At 47.4% G+C, this 22,111-nt stretch overlaps 1 protein-coding gene across 1 annotated transcript; it reads left to right on the top strand.

The window, feature by feature from the left end:
* Positions 1-9,633: 9,633 nt before the first annotated feature.
* R3HCC1 (R3H domain and coiled-coil containing 1) lies at positions 9,634-21,648 on the top strand (the record flags this gene model as incomplete). The annotated part of the gene is made up of 8 exons (XM_077919793.1): positions 9,634-9,715; positions 10,833-10,962; positions 13,601-13,738; positions 14,627-16,004; positions 18,429-18,601; positions 18,999-19,069; positions 20,171-20,266; positions 21,428-21,648. Coding segments are annotated over 8 exons (2,220 nt in total), but the record flags the coding sequence as incomplete, so codon positions are not given.
* Between the last annotated feature and the right edge of the window lie 463 nt (positions 21,649-22,111).

The raw sequence follows: 22,111 nt of genomic DNA on the forward strand, positions 1-22,111 counted from the left end.
TGCTTTGGTTCTCTCTAGGATTCCAGAGCCAACAACAACACACCATGGTGTGATGCTGGTGAATGACTCAGGCTTCTTGGAGAGAAACAAGTACAGTACGTAACCATCCAAAGTTTGGATGTCACAAGGAAAGCGCTTTTACATGCAACGTTCACGAGTGTGCATACTCTGTGTGCAATAGTTGAGCTGTACATCTTGAGAAGTAGAGACATCACCTTGCCAACAAAGGTCTGTATTTTTAAATCTATGGTTTTCCCAGTAGTGATGTATGGAAGTGAGAGCTGGACCATAAAGAAGGCTGATCGCCGAAGAATTGATGCTTTTGAATTATGGTGCTGGAGGAGACTCTTGAGAGTCCCATGGACGGCAAGAAGAACAAACGCATCCATTCTTAAGGAAATCAGCCTTGAGTGCTCACTGGAAGGACAGATCGTGAAGCTGAGGCTCCAGTACTTTGGCCACCTCATGAGAAGAGAAGACTCCCTGGAGAAGACCCTGATGCTGGGAAAGATGGAGGGCACAAGGAGAAGGGGGCGACAGAGGACGAGATGGTTGGATAGTGTTTTTGAGATTACCAGCATGAGTTTGACCAAACTGCGGGAGGTAGTGGAGGACAGAGGTGCCTGGCGTGCTCTGGTCCATGGGGTCACGAAGAGTCAGACACGACTAAACGACTAAACAACAACAACAAACAATCAATCAACCAACCAGCACACACTCTTTCACATAAACACTTGCAGATGTGCAGAGACAGTTTGTACCTGTGTTCAGTGTAACATGTGAGCAAGCCAAGCTTAACTGTGGCTTCCTGGCTTGTTTCTCCTGCTTGTGCCAAGCATGGTGCATGCTGCATATTCACAATAAACCACAGAAAGCCAGCAATCCTAGCTTATTGTGATGTGTAAATTCAGCCCTCACTATCTGCTCACCCAGCAGGGTTGCGTGGCGAGTTCCCGCCCCCCACCAGGGTAAATAAAGACACAAGACACCATAATTTAAGGTTAAATGGGCGAATTAGGCCACAACTTTATTGAATTCAGGAATGAGAGGCATTGGCTTAGGCATTGGTCCTATCGACTATCCGGCTCCAGCCCATTTGCTGGAGACACAGGGAAGGGTTAACTCTATATCGGGGGAGTCTCCTGCCGAGGCACGTTGACTAGGAGCTCCCCCGGGTCACCGCTCTGGGTCGTGCCTTTGGCCCACACCTCCATAGGCTTCGGACAGGGCCACGCCCCCCGGAGTCCTTTAACGGACCACCCTTCGCTCACTGGGGGAGGTGATGGCGTTCCTCCCCCCCCACATCCTCTTAACCCCTTCTTACCAATGCCTACCGCCAATGCCGAAGAGTTGTGACGAGTTGCTACAAGGTAGGCGAAAAACCAAAAGGCTGTAAATTGCCAATTGGGAAAAATTCCTACCATGCCCCTTGCGGCGACAGACCGAAGTCCATAGCAAAGTCAGAGACCTACCTAAAGCCTACCTAAAGGGAGGGAGGGTGGGAAAACGTGGGGGCTAGCCGGCGAAAGAGGGTGAGCCCCCTCTGCGCCGGCCCTAAATAGGGCAGGCCACGCTGGCTGGGGGGCAGACGCGGCCGAGATTCCCCTGTTCTTGCGGGGGCTGAAACCAGCTCCCGCTCACGTGGGGGTGGGCGTGAAGCCTGCAACCCCACCTCCTGGGCAGACCCGGAAGTGGCTTTGTGGAGAAAAGGAGACCTCAGTTTTGTTTTGGGATCCTGTGAAAGATGCATCAGGTGCCTGGGAAGGAAATAAGTCATACAAAGCAGTAGCAGATAAATACAGCAACGTATGTTTAAAACAAGCAGCAGAAAATAGTTTAAAATAAAAAAGCAGCACTAAATTCCCAGTATAAATAGCAATGAAAAGCAGTTTGCAGTAAACAGGTATTCATGGTGCATTTAAACTCAGTACTATTCAGCAATTATTCAGTGTAAAGCAATGGAACATGCCACAGCTTGCTTGTTCTTTATTTATTTTATATCTCACCCATCCTCCAAGGAGGCATACATAATTGTCCTCCCTCATTTTATCCTTACAACAACCCTGTGAGTTAGGTCTTCATTTCAGAGTAGGGGTTTGAACCCGAGCCTCCCAGGTCCTATTCCAACACTTCAACCATGACACCACACTGGCTGGATTGCATGTTTACTTCAAAACTCTTATAGTGTACTGTCAGCATTCCATAACCCCTCAGTTCCTCCAGTTTTGTCCCTGATTTTATACAAAATAAAAGTGCAGCTCCTTACAGAAAGAGGCTTTTGCTTTCAGCTCATTTCAAAGGACTAATGGCTGTGAGATCTGGTTAACTTGTGCATCGTCTAGGGATAGTCTCTCTCTAAAACAGCACTTGCAAACTGAGATGGGTTTCAGTTGCCTCACAGTCATGAAATAATGCATAACAATATGACCCACAGATTACAGACTACTGAAGATTTTGTAATTGTATTATTTGTCTGTGCAACCTATCTTGGGACCTTAGGGCAAGCAAGAAATAAGAAATAAATGCATAAACAAACAAACAAACAAACAAACAAACAAACAAATAAATAACAAATAAAAAAAGGATAGCAGTAGAAACAAACCCTAACATAATAATAACATGATGGATTTTGCATCAGCTCCCCAGGGAAAGTGCTCCCACATTAACCAGTCCATGGAATGGCAAGAAGGACTGGCAGGTACTGAAAAGGGCACAGGACCATGATGCACACCTGCATATCATTTGCATGGGCAGCTGGGGTCTCATTGGCACTGCATTTTGCAGCATGCCATAAAAGCAAAGTTTTCAAAGTGTTTGCTCAGCCAGCTTTAAAGTCAGCAGCACAAAAAGTGTTATGTGCTTTATGTTTTTATTGTTATGCTTTACTGATGATTAAGGAAACAACTGCAAAACATCAGTCTCTGTCAGTCACCCTGGGAGCCTAGGCTGAAGGGTGGGTAAGAAACACCAGAAATACATAAACCAACAACTAAAGGCAGTAGAAACAAAATCTAATCTAATAACATGATAACGTATACAGCACTATTGTCAGCTAGAGGTCACATTCATGCTATATATCCATTGTTGACTGTCATGCTTTCTTCCAAAGAACTGCAGGTAGGGAGTTATTCTTGTTTGCTGTTATGTATTTTTGTGCTTTTATACTGTAAACCACCCTGTAATCCTTGGATAAAAGGCAGTATATACGTTTTTAAATAAATAAATTATCTCCCACAGAGATCCAATTCCCAAACTATTAACAAACTATAGAATTCACAGAGAAGCCATGTGTGACTGAGATGTGATCTTATGGCCCTGGTCATAAGGTCACTTGCCAGTGAAGATGCTGCCACAGTCATTCACGAGGCACTGAATGCAGGGATTCACGTGGTGGTCCCCTGGCAGAAGCCAACATGATGTGATGGAATCCAGGCCACACCCACCCTCTCCGAGAGAGCCCAAGGGGCCTAGTGGTGAGAAGGTTGGACTAGGACCTGGAAGGCCAGGGGGTTCAAATCCTGCAGCTCACTGGGTGACCTTGGGCTAGTCATTGTTCTCAGCCTGCTCTAACCCTTGTGGTCCCTTCCAACTCTATCTCACAGGGTTGTTGTGAGAATGAAATGTGGAGGGGGACCAGCCATGTATGCCCCCTTGAGCTTCTTGGAGGGAAGGTTGGGGAGAAATGAAATGCAACAAACAATGTTTGTGTAGAATCCTCAGGCGAGACTCACGGATCTGGCTTGCTGCTGTGGGAAACTGGATACAGGACTAGGAGAATTTCCAGATTCACTCTTTTTGGGTGGGATTCAATCACTTCCTAGCAAGGTGATTTGGAGCTTTCCTCCAAAAGATCAGAATGAATGGATGAATTTATTTGCAATAAGGAAAGTGGACTAGAAATTGTGGGATAACACTTGCTTTGACACAACTGCGGTCTCATTTCCCCACGAATAAATCGGGATGGATGCTCATGAAACAGCTGGCAGCATCGAATCTCTCTGGAAACAAATCAGACATTGGAATGCTGGTTATCTAGGACTGGAAGCAGGGATGTCAGAGGGAAGCAGAAATGGCTGAGCTTTGCTTGCTTGTCCCTAAGTGGAAAGGTGGAAAGGTGAGAGTGTTTGTGTGAGAGGATGAATGAATGAATGAGTGAGCTTTGTGTGTTATGTGTGCAAATGTGCACAAATATGTGTGTGAGAGAGAATGAGAGGGATGGTCACCCCACTCTCTTTTTGCTTTGGTCCTTCCCATCCACCATTGGCATGTGGCCCCCGGAAGCCTAGTAAACAGGGAACCTGGCTCCCTGGGCTAAATATGGGCCTTGCCTGGAGCAACAGAGAAACAAATCATCCCAAACGTCTTCTTGTGCACAGCATGGAAGTCTGTCCAAGACAGTTGTGGGATTGCAAAAGGCCCCTTTAAGACAGACAATGGGCATTCTGGAATCAGGGGAGATTCTAGGAATGTTGACCACAGAACAACTGAAACAGCTTAAGGGACTACTACCCTCTATCAACTGAAGTTCGAGTAAGTTTTCTAATAAAGGGGGCTATTAAACATTAAACGCCAAAACTTTAGCAATTCCTGTGTGTGATGGACAATGATCTGATATAGTTTTTAACTGATACATGTGGCTTAACATATTACCAACAAATGTAGGGCCCATCGTGGGAGATGAGGTGTGGTTTGAAGGAACCTTATCTTTCAACTTCCAGCTTCTATTTTTTAAAAAAACAAAAACAAAACAGTTGCAATTTTTATTTTATGAGTCTCCCATTCTGTCAGACTCCAAAGAACTGGGTGTATATGATTTTCAAAATATTATTTGAAAGTACTTTATTAAAGTTTAACAAAGAATTAATTATTCAACAGATTCTTTTCCCTAAAGTTGTCTCATACCAAACTCCAGTTCTAAAAATCTTATGCAGTCGCAAAGATTTGTAAACCGATGTGACAAGCAAATATTTATTTCATAAATTCTGACAATCCAAGAGTTATATTTGATGTATTTCTATACAAGGCTTCATTCCTCCTTTCAAATGGGGTTGTCACTAAATTCCTCAATTTGGTCCAGTTACAGAAAAATCCCTGCTCCATCTCGCATATTCGGTGAATTTATACAGCTCAATTATTATTATTATTACATTTCTAAAAAGCAAGAAGCGTGACCACAGTTCAAGGATACTCCATTCAGGCAAAAGTTCTTGAGGGCACAGAGCAGAACCAGTGAAAGATGTGATCTGGAAGGACGGCCACATTTGGCTCACAGCCTGAAGGGTCCCCATCCCTTCTCTTGGGCTCAGGCCCCTTAAATAATTATGGGCACTGTAGTTTGCTCAGGGTTTCTGGGAACTGTAACTGGGAGGCGTAAACTAGTTCCCAGAATTCTTTGAGGGAAAGAATATGCTTTGCATATGTAGAACATGGAACATGGAATATAGGACTTTGTTGGATAACGCAGATACAGTGGAACCTTGGGTGTAATGTACCATCCTCCTTACGAATGCTTTGGGTAACGAGCTCTGCTAACCTGGAAGTAGATGCTCCTTGTTGCGAACTTTGCCCTGGGATGCGAGCGGAAGTCGCACGCAGGCGTTGTGGCAGCAGCGGGAGGCCCCATTAGAGAAAGCCCGCCTCAGGTTAACGGTTTTGGCTTAAGAACAGACCTTCGGAATGAATTAAGTTCGTAACCGGAGGTATCACTGTAATGAGTGTCCCGAACGCAAGACTGTCATCATTGCACGAGAGTTGAGATGTTTTAACATCCATATTGCAGCGCTTCAAGAAACTCGAAGAGCAGCAGAGGGACAATTGAAGGAAGGAAAAGGAGGCTATACATTCTTCTGGAAGGGTCTACCTGAACAAGAATGTTGAATACATGAAGTAGGCTTTGCTATCAAAAATGATCTTGTGAAGCTCTTGTCAGAAATCCCTACCAGCATTAATGAGCAACTTTCAACCCTTCAATTAAAACTTGCCCAAACCCAACAGGCTACTATTTTAAGCACTTATGCACCAACACTGGATGCCAATGAAGACATTAAAGAAATTTTCTTTTCCTAGCTGGATGCCATCCTATCAGAGATGCCTGGGTGATTTTAATGCAAAGTTGGCAAGATTTCAGTCTGTGGCCTGGGACTATTGCGCATGAAGGAATTGGCAACAGCAACCAGAATGGAATCTTACTTTGACTATATGTACAGCACACAACCTTCTTATTACCAACACACTCTTTCGACAAAAAAATAAATTTAAAATATCACGGAGGCACCCTCAGTCGAACCACTAGCACCTCTTTGAGTATGTAATTATCTGAGCTAAAGATCGCCATGATCTATGCTCAACAGACGGGTACCACACTTCTAAAGGATAAATAAGCTTTTGCACTGTGCTGGAAAGAACATTACCAGCATCTCCTTAACTGCAACTTCCCCGTAGCTGCTGAGGTCCTCTCACAAATTCCACAAAAACAAATCAGAGATGAGCTTGCAGTCTGGGAGAGTTGTGTACAGGTATTAACCAAATGAAAAACAACAAAGTCAGCGGACCTGATGGGATACCTGCAGAAGTTTTCAAAGTGGGTGGAATTGAACTTACACAACAACTTCGCAAGCTCATTGAAAAAATCTGGGAGAGAGAGGAGATCTCAGCAGACTTTAGGGATGCCAAAATTATCAACCTTTTTAAAACAGGTGATAGAACAGATTGGAGAAACTATTGAGGCATCTCTTTATTAGCTGCAGCCTGCAAAATTCTGTCAAGGATCTTAGCAAACCGTATTCCAATTATATCTGAGGCTACCCTTCCTGAATCCTAAAATGTTTTTTGACTTTCTAGGGGGACAATGGACATGATTTTCACTGCTCGACAGCTTCAAGAAAAATGCAGAGAGCAAAACCAACCCCCGTATATGGCGTTTATTGACTTGACTAAGGCTTTCGACACTGTAAATTGTAATGCCCTGTGGACTGTCCTTCTGAAAATTGGCTGCCCAGATAAATTTGTGAACATCCTTGGACTCCTCCATGATAATATCACAGCAACAATCGCAGATAACAATGGCTCTCAAAGTGAACCATTCACAGTGGGGTTAGGTGTCAAACTGGGATGCGTTATCACCCCAACTCTATTCATTATTTTCACTGCCATGATCCCATACATTGTCAAAGGGAAACTCTCCACGGGGTAGAAATCTTATATCGATAACGGTGACATGATCCACATGTGGTGGACGTGTGAAAAGATTACGACTTTTTTGGGGAAAATATACGATGAATTAAAAAAGATGATGGGGATAACTTTTAGAAAAAAACTGGAGGCATTTCTATTAAGTATTTTAGACAAAGAGATCCCAAAAATTCAAGAGAGATATTCTTGTATGCAACTGCAGCAGCTCGAATACTCGTTGCCAAGGGATGGAAAGATCAGGAGGCTCCAAAAATAACAGACTGGCAAATTAAATTTGTGAAGATGGCTCAATTGACTAGCAAACTCAGAGAAAACTCAAAGCAAAAATTTGCGGAAAAATGGGATGATTATAGAAGATATGTTTAAAAATACAATAATAGTTTTGACTCCATGCTAGCTTCCGAGTGACAAAGGAAGTAAAAGGAGATGGATAACAATTAAGGATTTATTATGTTTTCTGAATGTACTGGAAAATCTATATAGAAAGGTTTATTGTTTTGTGTACATTCAATTGTAAGAAAATATATGCGAAGGGACTTGACAGGAAGTCAAAATTGAAGAAAAGATTTTGTAACATAAAAGGGGGGAAATATTTATTTTCATTATTATCACTATTTTTGTGTGTGTGTGTGTTTGTGCAGGTGTGTTTTTTGTATGGAATGTTTGGGAGAAAATAATATGGTAAATAACAAATAACAAACAAAATATTGATGTATGTAATTTTTATTTCTCTATTATATTTTGTGGTAGTATGGTTGTAATGTTTTTTGTAACATAAAATCATTCAATAAAAAATATTTTTTTAAAAAGAAAGAAATCTTATATTGAACAGATGGAAAGCTCTTTGACTTGAGTAGGCTGAAAGCAAAGAGTTAAGATTACCATAACTTCCGTCGTAGAGCTGCAATATGCTGATGACAATGTAGTGTGTGCACACTCAGAGGATGACCTCCAAACCATCCTAAATATCTTCGCAGAAGCCTTGGCCTATCGCTCAACATCCAAAAAACCAAAGTGCTGCACCAACAAGCACAAAACAACCCTTCTGCAGCGCCACAAATCCAACTCAGTGGTATAATGTTGGAAAGTGTTGATCACTTTCCCTACCTTTCCACAAGGGCCAACATTGATGCCAAAATCCAGCATTGCCTGAGCTCAGCAAGTGCAGCTTTCTCCCAAGTGAAGTGCAGAGTGTTTGAGGACTGGGACATTTGCAGGGAAACCAAAATGCCTGTTTACAAAGCTATTGTACTACCAGCCTTACTGTATGCTTGTGAAACATGGACCACTTGTAAACACCATCTCCAAACTCCTCGAAAGATTCCATCAATGGGGTCTCCAAAAATTTTTACATACCACTTGGGAAGACAGGCGAACTAATGCCAGTGAACTGGAAGAAGCAAAGATCATGAGTATCAAAGCAATGATTCTTCAACATCAGCTTCGTTGGACTGGTCATGTTGTTCAGGTACCTGATTATCGTCTTCCAAAGCAACTACTGTATTCCGAACTTAAAAATGGAAAGCATAATGATTGTGGTCAACAAAAGAGGTTTAAAGACTCTCTTAAGGCAAAATTTTTTAAAAATGTAGTATAAACACCAACAACTGGGAAGCACTGGCCTGTGAGCGTTTCAGTTGGAGAACAGCCTTTACCAAAGGCATCATGGGCTTTGAAGACGCTCGAACTCAGGACGAAAGGGAGAAACGTGCTAAGAGGAAGGCACGCTTGGCAAACCCTCACTATGATCAACTCCCGCATGGAAACCCCACTGCAGAAGGACATGTGGATCCAGAATTGGCCTCCACAGTCACGGACCCATGGTGTTCATGGAAGAGAATCTTACTCAGCTACGAGTAATCAACAAAGAAGCAGCATGCATAGCTTGTACACAATGTGCAGGCTGCAATTCTATACACAGAACTCAGTAGGATTTAGTTCTGAGTAAACGTATAATTGCATTGCTAGAAGCTTCATAAAAACGTTCAGAGGTACCTAGGTAGTGCAGTGCTACGCTTATCTACTCCAAAGTTAATTACCACTGAGTTCAATGAGGCCCACTTCTAGATAAATGGGATTAGGACTGCAATCTCAGTCCTGCCAGTGTGCTGCCGCTGAATTCATCCTAAAACGGGAAGCTTCACCCGCCTCTCTTCTTTTTTGACCCCACCTGGCCAGGTATGGATGTATCACAGAAATGCAGACCAGCTTTGCGTATTCAGAAGCTAGTTTCTTGTAATGGTAGCCCACCTTTCCTTAAAGGGCGAGAGACGGTGTAAGCTAACCCATTTCCTCCTAGATGACTGTGGAAGGGAGCCGGCTGCGCGCTTTTTGCGCCCGATCCAAGAGCAGGCTGTGCGGCTGCTCCAACCACTCACAGAAGGCAATAAAAGGGGAGGGCAGGAGGAGGAGCTGCAGCAGCAGCTGCGGTTGCAATTGTAACTGCAGCCCCGCCGGCGGAGGGAGGAGCCTCCGCAATCATCGCCGCCGCCGCCCCGGGAGCCCTTGCAGGCCGGGCCTTGCGGTACGTGCCCTCGGCGGGGCGACCAGCCGGCTGTCCGTGGCGAGGCCGCTGCCCCCTCCGGGCGCGCCCCGGTCCCCGCGGGGCGAGCGGGCAGGCCGGGCAGGGGGCGCGGCGGGGCTGCTGGGCGGCGGGAGGGAGGCAGGCGCGGCGCTGGGGCCCCGCAAGGACGGAGCCTCCGCCGCCCCCTCGCTTGCCAGCCCCCCCCCCCGGACCCGGCAGCGTTTTCGCGGGGGGGGGGGGCAAAATGGTTCCGATTCAAAGCAAGCTCTTGAGGAAACGCGCCTGCTTCCTCCAGGTCTTTTCGCCCCCGGGGCTTCTCCCTCCGGGATTCGGCTGCCCCTTCCCTCTTGCCTTTGTCTCCTAAAAGCGCCCCCCCCCCCGTCCCGGGTTTGGCGCCCCCGCCAGTTGACCCATCAGACGGTGTCGCTCGAGGACGCTCAGTTTCTGGTGCTTGCTGTCTGCTCCACCCAGCTGCCTTTTAAAAACTTGTCTCTTTGAAACAGAGATGCTCTTTTTCATGAATTCCCCCTTTTAAAGAACTTTGCAGCTGGTCTTTCGACACAGCCAATTAGGAGGAGGAAGGGCCATAACTGCTCACTGGTGAGAGCAGCGTTTCCAGAACTCGGGTCTCCAGCTGCGTTTGGACTGCAATTTCCATGCCCACTAGGCCTGCTAGCTAGGGATGATGGGAGTTGTAGCCCAACAGCAGCTGGAGACCCAAGTTAGGGAAAGACCAGGTTAGAGCATCTGCTGCGCATGCAGGAGCTCCCAGGTTCAGTCTCAGCATCTCCAGGTGGGGCTGAGGGACACTTCCCTCCTGCTGCCAGCCAGTGTAGGCAATACTGACCACAAGGCGGCTTCCTATCTTCCTAAGAAGTTCACTAACTCATTCCCATTTCTGGTAATCTAATCCACCTGCGTTCATTTTACAGCAAGTTGTTTTTAAAGTTACTTTTAACTGTTTTACAGTAAATTTGCTTTTTCAAAAAAGAAATGTAATCTGCAAACGAGTATCAAGCCTGTTGATTAACTTGCCATGCTTAATTGTTCTAACAAAGTGAATACATTTCTTTTTAACCAGTCGGATGGCTAACCCTGCTTTGTCTCCTCCCGACAGGCCACCACCCCACCGTCACCCTGGCGCTGCGCTGTTTGGACGGTGTATTCCTTTCCCCCACGGAGAATGACTTTGTCAACAAGATTGTGGAGGAATTGGACCACTTCCTGCTTCACAACCAGCTGGAGAAGTAAGTGGCTCCTGTCAGCAGCTGGCGGATGCTGCTGTCCTCCTCTGCTTTAGGCCTTTGTATGGCGGTCTGCCACAGGTGAGGCAGTGAGGTGCCCTCCAGGTCCCTGACCATTGGCTATGCGCTGGCTGGCTCTGATTGCAGGCAGCATCCAACAACATTTAGAGGACACCATGCTTGCTAGCGCTGGTCTCCCAAGTCCAGCGCTGCAGGTGCCCAAGCTGGAAGGCGCCTTGGGCGACCATGTTCGGAAGAAGAGCTTTACTAGATCAGACCAAAGGCCTGTTCAGTTTCACATCCTGCTCTCCTAGTGGCCCACCAGGTGCCTATAGAAACCAGGCAAACGAACTCAGCACAACAGCAGCCTCTCCCCTTGTGATTCCCAGCTTCTGGCCCTCAGGGCTGCTGCCTCTGACTCTGGAAGCAGAGTGCAGCCATTGTGGCTAGTAGCCACTTATAGCCCTGGATTTCTCTGACCCTCTTTCAAACCCCTCCACGTTGGTGTCCATCGCTGCTGCTTGTGGAAATGAATCCCACCGTTTAACTGTGTGGTGTGTGAATAAATACTTTCTTTTGTCCACCCTGAATCTTCCAACGTTCGGCTTCATTGAATGTTCTAGTGTTACGCGAGAGGGAGACGAGTTTTTCTCTTTCCCCTTTCTCCATGATGTACATCATTTGACACACTTCTATCATGTCTCCTCCTCCTCACCTGTCCTCTGAACTAAAAGCCCCAAATGCTGTAACCTTTCCTCATAGGGAGTTTCTCCATCCCTTTGGTCATTTTGGCTGCCCTTTTCTGAACCTTTTCCAACTCTGCAATATCCTTTTTGCGATGAGATGGCCAGAGCTGTATACAGTACAGTGGTACCTTGGGTTACAGACGCTTCAGGTTACAGACTCCGCTAACCCAGAAATTGTGCTTCAGGTTAAGAACTTTGCTTCAGGATGAGAACAGAAATCATGCAGTGGCAGCAGTGGGAGGCCCCATTAGCTAAAGTGATGCTTCAGGTTAAGAACAGTTTCAGGTTAAGAATGGACCTCCGGAACGAATTAAGTACTTAACCCGAGGCACCACTGTATTCTAAATGTGGTTGCATCATAGATTTGTATAACTGCATTATCCTATTGGCAGTTTTATTTTCAGTTCCCCCCCTAATGATTTCCAGCATAGAATTTGCCTTTTTCACAGCTCCCACACATCAGGTAAACAGTTTCATTGAGCTCTCCACCAGAACTCCAAGGTCTCACTCCTGGTCAGTCATTGCCGGTTCGGACCTCATGTGAAATTATTATTTTTTGCCCCTAATTTACACTTGCTTACATTGCCGTTTTACTGACCATTCCCTCCATTTGGAAAGGTTTCTTTGGAGCTCTTCCCTTTCTGTTCTGCACAGTTTAGTATCATCAGCAAACGTGGTCACCCCACTGCTCACCCCAAACTCTAGATTGTTTATGAACAAGTTAAATAGCACAGGCCCCAATACCAATCAGACACCCTCCCCCCAAAAAAAAATGGAAAAGGGAAAAAGAAAGGCTGGGCAAATACAAAGTGTGCCTTGCTCCTTACTTCTACCCTGTATCACTGGCAGTTTCTCCCCAGGGCTTAGGAGTCCTTCTGTGCTATAGAGCAACGATTCATTGATGAATCTGCTTTAGTTCCATAACTTGCAGGCACAGAAAATGGAGTTCTTTAAAGGTATCTACTATTCAAGGTTGCAGTGAGACACTCCCTGCCCAAAGATGAACAAGAGGAAGGTGCTTTATATGGCTTGGGCAGCTTAAATTAAGTATGGAAGCTGTCGGTTCTACGCTTATATAATACGTGCTCATTCTGTTCCAGCCATTGCCTATTTGTTGGCACCTGTCTGTCTTGAGATACAGTGGAGTGGGCCTCTGGGGGTGAAGTCAAACTGCTGCATTTGCAACACTGAAGTGACCTCCCTGGGGCACAAGCCTGGGCTCTTTGTATGGAGGTCCTGGGCTGCCCAGATGACAAGACCATCCCTCCTGGCCTCGCTGACGCGGTCCAAAGGAAAGCAGAGCGAGACATTGCTGGAAGAAGGCGTACCCAACTGCCTTAGGGACTTCACTCTGGATTTGTGTAGGGTTTACTCCTGAGTCTTCTCCTCCTGAAGCTGTTCCACTAGGCAGTGGAGGTTTAGGATCAGAGTTTTCCTTCTCCTAGGTGGGCCTCCTTCCCAGGTGGACGAGCCCCATCTGCCTCTCACTTCCCTCGACAGCATATGCAGAAACTGCCTTCTTGACCGTTGGACCCACTCTTGGTCTTGTCCGCTCCATCCGCCGGGGCCTGTCTTCACATGCATTTATGCTTAATATGTCTGATATCTCCCTCCCCATTTTTTCAAACTGTACATTATCAGCTGTCCAAATGCACATTTTTTCCAACCTCACATTTGGTGTTTGACTGTACACTAAAAAAACACCCTTGATGGTTAGAGATGATTTGCGTTGCAGTTCAGTGATATCCGGAGGGCTTTAGTCTTCCCCACCCCCTTCCTTATGAATGTGAGTTGTTTTTAGCACAGCTGCAAAATGGCCAGAAATTGGGGGACATCTGGCACAACCTCTGACCACTCCCTACTGATTCTTCTGTCCTTTACCTTTCCTTTTCCAGAGTCCTCTTGTTTCCTCCGTTGTCCAGTCGCCTCCGGTACTTGATCCACAGGACTGTGGATGATGTCGACCAGCTGAGCAGCTTTTCGGTTGGAGAAGGCTGGAGGAGGAGGACGGTGGTCTGTCACTCAGCGATCAGGTTGGACTCTCACAGTTCTACAGCCCTTGACTCACCTTCTCCCCAAGGGCAAGGACTGCAGCGGGGAAACTTTCCCAGCCTGTGGGCTGAATTCTTATCTCCCACAATTCCAGTGGGGCATTTTGACAGGTGGGCTGAGCTGCTCATCTGCCAATTGCCTGCTGTCAGCATGACATCAGTGGAGGCATTTTCCTCAGGGGTTTGCAAGTGCTGATGGTCAGTGGTGTTGGCAAAACCCTCTTTCAGCAGACAGCTCCAACTGCATCTGCCCCACACCTTCCATATAGGACATCCGGTGTGGGGCAAGTGGGCATGGCTTGGGAAGACAGCCTTTGCAAGCCAAATTCAGACTCCAGTTGGGAGGTTCCCCACTGCTCGGCTACACATTGCATCCATTATGTAAAATGTAAGCCGGGCTCCTGAGTGTTGAGGAATTCAGAAGCCCCTTCCACATGAGGCAGCAAACAGGAATTCTGGGAAACATGAGCTACTGGCTGATGGGATTGATGCTGACAGCGAGCTCCTTTGAAGCTGCCACCTGACATGGGGGGGGGGTGTTGATAATTGGGTGGCCCATTGGAAAGGTCTATCAGCTCCTACTCTATAAGAAATATGTAAGCAGGACCTGATGTTCATGCGCTTAAAGCGGCAAACCAGGGATGTGGTCAGTGGTCAGGGATGATGGGAGTTGTAGTCCCAGAGGGCCACAGGGAGATTTAATTTGGAGTAAACTTGCAATAGGGTTAGGTAAGGTTGGATTTCTTAGTGAGGAAAGCGCTTTGTTTTTGGGTCCCATGCTTGAAAGGGAGCAGTTCTCAGGGAGTTCCCACATGACAAGCTCCTTGGAACGTCTCCTTTCTGCCGTTGTTCTTCCTCTCTTGGGTTTAGGTTGCCAGATGAACCAGATGATCAAAATGGCTCCTGTAGCAGTGCCCCCAGCTCAGGCCACCCTCCCCAGTCGAGAAGCAGAGGAGGCCGACCCAGAGGAGGCCCACATCACATGGACACGCTGGCAGATGGCTCTCAAGGCCGGAAGGGAGGTGGCCGGGGCAGGAGGCAGCCCCGGAGGAAGCCGGACAGAGCTCTGTATGTTCCCAGAGCCATGCGCAAGAAGCCTGAGGGCTTGAGGCAGGAAGGTGCGGAGGCCTTTGCGAGTGAGGTGGCCGGCTTTGGGGTCAGTGAGGATGATCACCAGATGTCCACTCATGGCACCAAAAGGATTCCAGCTGCCAACAGCTTACCTGCCAGCAGTGATCCCTGCGTGCATCACCCAGAGGCTGAAAGCCCTAGAGAGATGTGTACAGATAATTTGGAGCTCAGTGGTAGAAGTGGCGAAGGGGCTATGGAGCACTCAAGCTGCCTTCTGTCGGAATGTGTGTCTAATCCATCAAAGCCGGATGGCCAAAGCAACGTCAGCCAGGTAGTCTCAGTGCTGGAGAGCAGCCCAAGCCTGACTGGACTGGAAAGCCCTAGTAAAGATAGCAGAGATGATTTGGTCCTAGAGTGCTGTGAAACCTCAGGCCTTCCAGAAGAGCAAAAGAAAGAGCCTTCTGGTGGGGTGCTGTCCAAAGAAAGTGGACGTCATCCTTTGCCAGAAGGCCAGAATGAGAGACCTCTAGATGCCGTTGCTCTAGAGTTGAGCGTAAGCTTATCAGTTGCAGAAAACCAGGATTCCCCTGTACTGGAAAGTGGTGTTTTCCCACCTGTTCTGGAAGACCATGTGAGAGACATTGCAGATGCCATTTTGTCGGAGCCTCATAATGATCTCTCCCTTGCAGAAGATAAGGGTGATGATTTTGCTTGTGCTCCTGAGGTAGAATGTAGCGAGATGCTGCCCTTGCCGGAAGATGGCGCTGTGGATGACCTTGCATTCCAACGAAGCCCAGAGGCACCAGCACTGGAAACCCAGGACAAGGACTGCACTGAGGCACTGGAGTGTAGCCAGACAGAGTCCTACGAGGACGCTCAGGGTCAAAGTAGTCCTTGTGGCTCTGGGCCAGATGGGGCACCCACTCCTGTAATGGAAAGTGGCAAAGATCGACCCGTGTTGGATCCACAGGCTCTCCCCTTTTTGAGTACATCTCTATCTGATCCTGATAAAGCCAACCTCGTATTTGAAAGCCAGGAGAAAGCAGTGGTAGACCTGGAAGGTAACCAGTGGCCTGGGCTAGAATTCTCTTCTGGAGATAGAAGTGTGGGGCACTCTGCAGTGGAAGAAAAGGACAGCATCTTTGAGGATGATTGCGGCACTGAACTCTTACAAGAGGTAATAGTTTTAACTTACAGACTTGTTTCTGAGTGGGTTGGTTCAGACGTAACAGTAAGCCAAGGTTTAGAACTATGGTTGCATTCAGATGTAACATTAACCCATGGTTTGCTACTATGGCTGCATTCAGATGTAACAGTAAACCATGGTTTAGCACTATGGCTGTGGAACACTAAGGCAGCTTTTGCTAACCAGGAGCCCTTTCTGCTGTGCTGCCCGGTGCTCAGCGGCGGAGCAAGCCAATTGGGCGCCTGGGGCGGTGTGCGTGCCTTGTGCCTAGGGGCGGGGCTGGGTAGGACGCTTCACAGGGCCTCCGAGGAGTCTCCCTGCCTCCTCCCACTCAGCTGAGGAGGAGGTGGCGGGCAGGCTGTTTGGGGCAGTGCGGAGCCTGCAGGCATGCTGCAGGCCCCACGGTGAGTGTCGCCCGGCATTTTGTCACCCCCTCGGTGGTGACACCTGGGGTGCCCTGCCCCCACCGTCCCTCTTTTCCTCCACCCCTGCTGGCACTGATGGGAGTTGTGGTCCAAAACATCTGGGGGGGCACCAGGTTGGCAAAGGCTGTGTTAAGCCATTCAGTGTGGTTTCTTTTAGCCACATTGTGCCCAGGCTGCTTGTTGGTGCCCACAGCTCTAGTAATTCCACTTTGCTGCTTCCTCTCTTCAGCAGGGAGATGAACCACAGTGCAGCTGGTTTGCATCACATCCCAACCAGCTACAGCGCTTTCCAAAATGATTAAGAACTTAGGAAGCTGCCTTCTACTGAGCCAGACTCTTGGTCCATCTAGTATTTCCCTACTCCAGGAAGAGCCTCCAGACGTTATTGGGCTACAAGCTAGCATGGCCAGCTGTCAGGGTGATGGGAGTTGTAGTCCAACTGTACCTGGAGGCATCACGTTTTCCACCCCTGGTCTACACTGATGGGCAGCAGCTCCCCAGAATTTCAAAGGGGGTCTCTCCCACCCCTACCCGGAGACGCCAGGGACTGAACCTCCACAGGCAGATTTGGGTCCTTTATCCCTGACATAGGATCCTTCCTCAGTTTCAGCAACAAGCAACAAGCAGCATAACAAAGGATTACTCTGGGGCTGAGCCAACACCCAAAAGCCCCTCCTGTGTAGAGCTGCCCTTCGGCACAAAAAAGGGAGAGTTGGATCAGCAGAATCGTGTGGGGGAAAACTGTTACTGGATCAGGCCTGCACCATCCACTCTCTTGCCATTTTAGCAGTCTGGCTTCCCCAGAAAAATCCTGGGAACTGTAGCTGGTTAGTTTTCCTAATTACTCCTAGCAGTCTGTACAAACTACAGTTCCCAGGATCTTTTGGAGGGAGCCACGGCTGTTAAAGTGGTATAGTCATGCTTCGACTGTAGGATGTGGATGTGTCTCTGGACTGTACCACTTTGGCTGTTGGTGGGGTGTTGCATGTTTGAAGGCTCCCCGAGGGGGAAACCCCTAGGTTGTATTCAGCTGTGTCCTGCCTCAGGGGGTCTCCTTGGGGCAGGACTAGCACAGAAGACCACCTGCTCTTTGCATGTAGAAAACAAGCTCATAGAGCAGGGGTGGGGATGCTGCTGAAGAGGCCTTGGCAATTTATAGTTTTCAACAGATATATCACCAGCTAAAAATCGCGAGATACCGATATATCATGATGCCTGAAATAAGGAGGAAGGAGGACGTAAAGTGGGGAGGAAGCCGCAGCTGAGGGGTGATTCCTGGATGTGGACTTCAGACCAGCCCAAGTTGTTGTAATCTACTCTCTCCTTACTGGTCTCTCTTGGGAGAGAGAGGGAGAAGGAGGGAGATCAGCAAAGTAAGAGGTTTATTTTTTGTGATCAGGCAATAAGATCGACTTGGCTTGGCTCCTGCGTTTGCTATGCTGGGTCTTCAGTCAGAGGCGAAAGGGCAGGAGACCCTGATCTTTGCACGTGGGTGAGCTCTTTCCAAGCTATCGGGGAATCTTCTTCCCCTTCGGAAATGTCGGACACAATATATTACCAGGTCAAAAATTATGAAACTGTTATCGTGATCTGGACTTCAAACCGGGTTTGGACGATGTATCGATACCACACTCAACCCTATTGCTGCACTACAAGTCCCATCAGTTAGCATGGCCAATGACCAAGGCTAATGCAGTTACAGTTCAGCAACTTCTGTAGGTTCAAAGGTACCCCACAACTGACATGGAAGAAAACAGAAGACTAGCTTTCTAGTTTTCTACTTGCAGGGTGATTTTTAATGCGGAAATGTTGAAAAATGCAGCAGTACATCTGCATGCTGAAGTGGTACAGTGGTCTAGAAAAAGCTTTGCCACCTGTTTCTGCTGATGGTGTAGCTTGATCCTGACTGTGTTCCATGTACAGATGTTTCCTATCTGTAAATATTTCTTGTTCTTGCAATGTTCTTTCTCTTCTTTTCTCCTGCCCCTAGATCACAAATTACTTAACCATAAAGGACATAAGCATTGAGAAAATCCAATTTGATTACTCCAGCTATGGGGAAGCACAGATCAATGAAGGAGATTTTGGCCATGTGCTAGAGATATATGATTTTTCGCCCTTGCTAAAAACCGAGCATCTTCTGGAGGCCTTTGCAGAGTTCCAGTAAGTAGATGGGCAAGGGACTTCCTGGTTGGGACTGGCTGAATGCTGGAAGTGGTGTTACACTGAATCAGACGTTTGGTCCATCTGGTTCAGGGCTGTACATACTGACTGGTATCTATGAAATTTCAAGCAGGGCATGTGCCCAACTCAGACCTGGAGATGTTGGCAAGCCAGAGGCATGATGCAGAGTTTAGAGACACATCCCAGCCAGGGAAAAGCCTTCAAGGAGGAAGCAAAGCAGGGCCAGTGAGAGGTGTGGCCTGGGGACAAGCATGTACAACTGGGATGGTGTGGGTGCCTTGGGGAGAGAGAGAGGCCCTCTGTTAATATTTTTATCTGGGTGGAACTATCCGTGGCTTCATGTAACTGACAAGCAACACTGTGGTCTGTCTTTTAGAGAGAGTGGATTTAAGCTACAGTGGGTCGATGATACTCATGCTCTTGGGATCTTCTCCAGTTTGGCAGCAGGTAATTTTGGATTTTCTGTAAGAATGCCTGTGAGTTTAGGATTGACCGATGTCCCCCCTGTTTTCCCCTTAAATTGTGTCTGGTGCATTTTCCTCTCCTTCCCACTCCAACAATGGCATTCTCAGATCATGAGAATGCACAAGACAAGCAGAGCTGGTTACAAATGACATACGTATGACATACAAATGACAGTAAGAGCTGTTTGACAGTGGAATTTGCTGCCAAGGAGTGTGGTGGAGTCTCCGTCTTTGGAGGTCTTTAAGCAGAGGCTTGACAACCATATGTCAGGAGTGCTCTGATGGTGTTTCCTGCTTGGCAGGGGGTTGGACTCGATGGCCCTTGTGGTCTCTTCCAACTCTATGATTCTATGTATTGGGAAGGAGGAACCTCTGGCTGTCTCTGCATCTGTTGTTTGTTTATCTCCTAGGCAGCTGATCTTCCTTGGTCCTCCCAACTCTTAGGGAATGTTCCCTGCCAAGGAGAGTAATAAAAGGGAGGTAACTGATGGATTGTGGAGAGAGGCAGTTCATGTGGAATGGCAGACTATGGTTTGCTATTGTGCAAGTGAAGCTTGGACTCTCTCCTTTCCTGTTGCTATGATGCCTGAATCAACAAACCATGGTTTGCCCAAATAGGAAGTTAGGAAATGGAATTGGAAGGGGCAATGCTTGAGCCCAATCCTTGCTTTCCAGAGGCAAAACCATGGTTTGGGGTTGCATGGGAACCAAATGTGTGCGATATGCATCCCCTCTGGCTCCTGCCTCCTGTTGCTGGGGGAGTCTTTTGTGCACTCACTTGGTGGCTGCATGTGTAGGGAGGAATGGGCGTGAACAATCTTCCCTAGACATTTGACACTCCCAAGCACTGGGCAACAATCATGGCATCAATCTATGTTTTGCTCCAGAAATAATTTGACTCCCTCTGTGGCAACTGTGGGAGAGAGTTCAGGTCAGCCTTCCACAAGCTGGTAGCCTCCAGATAATGTGATTGGACTACAATGCCCATCAGCCCTAGGCAGCGTTTGCCTGCTGGGATTGTTGGGAGATGTAGTCCAAAATCATGCTTGGTCTTATTTCTGAAAAATCTTACTTTCTTTTTCAGCTTCTCAAGCCTTGGAACAGAGCTATACCTCCCTAAAGATCCGACACCTAATCCACGGAACAAGGCAGTCAAAAATCAAGGCTCTTCAGCGGCCAAGTAAGAGCATTTTTGAAGTTGCTGCTGCTTCAGAGACCTCTGGCACCCCACCTCCCAAGAGGCAATGACCTGCTTACATATGTAGATGGATGTCTGTCACTTTACTGCTAAGGTCTAAAGCCCCATCTGCTCTGTATGTGTAAAGCAGTTTCAGACCACTTTAAGTTGTAATGGCTTCTTCCCTCAGTGAATTCTGGGAGCTGTAGTTCGTTAAGGGTGCTGAGAGTGTTGTTGGGAGACCCCTCTTCCCCTCACAGAGCTACAATTCCCAGAGTGGTTGAACAGTCAGTCCCTCCTCCCAAAGAACTATGTAAGAAGACGTGGTTCAGAGTGCTGCCCTTCCAACTTCCTCTTTCGTCTCTTTGTACTTCCAAGGTTCTTACCTCCTCCTCACAAAGGGGACACTGGCTGGGGCTTAGAGGCTCACAGCTGCCAGGTTAATTCCTTATTGTCAGATTGTCAGCATATTGCATAGGAAGGGATATGAAATGTCAGCATTATTGTGTGTTGAAGGGATGCTGGTTTTATATTGTTTAAGCTTTAAATATGTTCTGGTTTCAAACTCATCCTAGTTTATGACGCAATTGTGAAGTAGTCTGTATTTGCCACAGTGGTTTGTCCGCTAAGTGGAGTTTCAACGAATCACAGTACCCCATGTTTGGATGTGATGGGAAACTGTGGCTTGTCTCCAAGGTGGATGCCTCCAACCATTTCCTCCTGCACACATCGGAAGAGGGGAGAGTATCCAAGTCAGTTCACAGACACATTTGTGTATCGGGAAGCTATAATTCCTGTTATGTGTGAACTGGCCCAGTGAATTTAGCCAGGCTCTTAGCAGGAAGTGGACTAAGAAGCTTTCTCTCTGAGGTGCTGATTTTCTTTTTTAATATACTTTCAGGGAGGTGATAGTGTTCATGCTTGGCTTTTTTAAAAAAATTGTGAAGTCTTAAAAAACGGTGTTCATCACTTTCAATGCTATGCCCCACCCAGCTGCCTTCATGTCTAGACCAGCCCATCTCCATACTGTGGAAAGAGAACCTGGGAGTCCAAACCCCTTTTGCCAGACCCTTCAGACTCCGCCCCCCCCCCCGGACCAGGCTGCGTCTCTCTCCCACTGCACCCCTTTTGCTCCATGACTCCTTCTCTTCCATTTCCCCCCAGAGCTCCTTCAGCTGGCCAAAGAGAGACCTCAGACGGACGTGGCAGTGGCTCGGAGGCTGGTGACCAGGGCCCTGGGATTACAGCGCAAACCTCCACGGAGCTCCGGCTGGCAAGTGCTGGATCCAGCAGAAAGCACAAGCTTGCCAGAGTAAAAAGCAGGTTGCCCTGTGTGGCTTGAGGTGATGGTCTGGGGGTGGTATTAAAACTGTACTCCTCACTTACGATGATTGCAGGCCTCATCTGTGCTCAGCTGGCTCGGTGGTGGTTGCAGGTTTCTTTTACTATGGAAGTAGTAAGGAGTTGGTGGTGACAGTGGCTGGTTGTGTTTGAAACTGGACAGGGATTCCAAGCCCATGAGAGTTATTGTTGGGCACTGAACTTCCTTGACACTTGCTGGGAAGGAGGCTGACCTTCACACAGGCACCACAAGAGGGCGCTCTAGCACAATAAGAGAACTGTCCCAATTAGCCAAGTGCAATAGAAGTGAAATACCTTATAAAGGTTTTCTTCTATGTATATGTGACTTGGCTGATATTATTTTAATTTAAAAACCAGCACTCTGAAAAGTTGGCTGGGATCTGGTGTTTTGTTTGCACGGGACGTTCCTTGGGCCCATTAAGGTGGAACTGGACAATTTTGGTTTCCCTTTCTATGTCTCTTCCAAACCCCTCGTGAAGTGGAGAG

The sequence above is a fragment of the Podarcis muralis genome, chromosome 15 (assembly GCF_964188315.1).
Source record: "Podarcis muralis chromosome 15, rPodMur119.hap1.1, whole genome shotgun sequence".
NCBI classification, from domain to species: Eukaryota; Metazoa; Chordata; class Lepidosauria; order Squamata; family Lacertidae; genus Podarcis; species Podarcis muralis.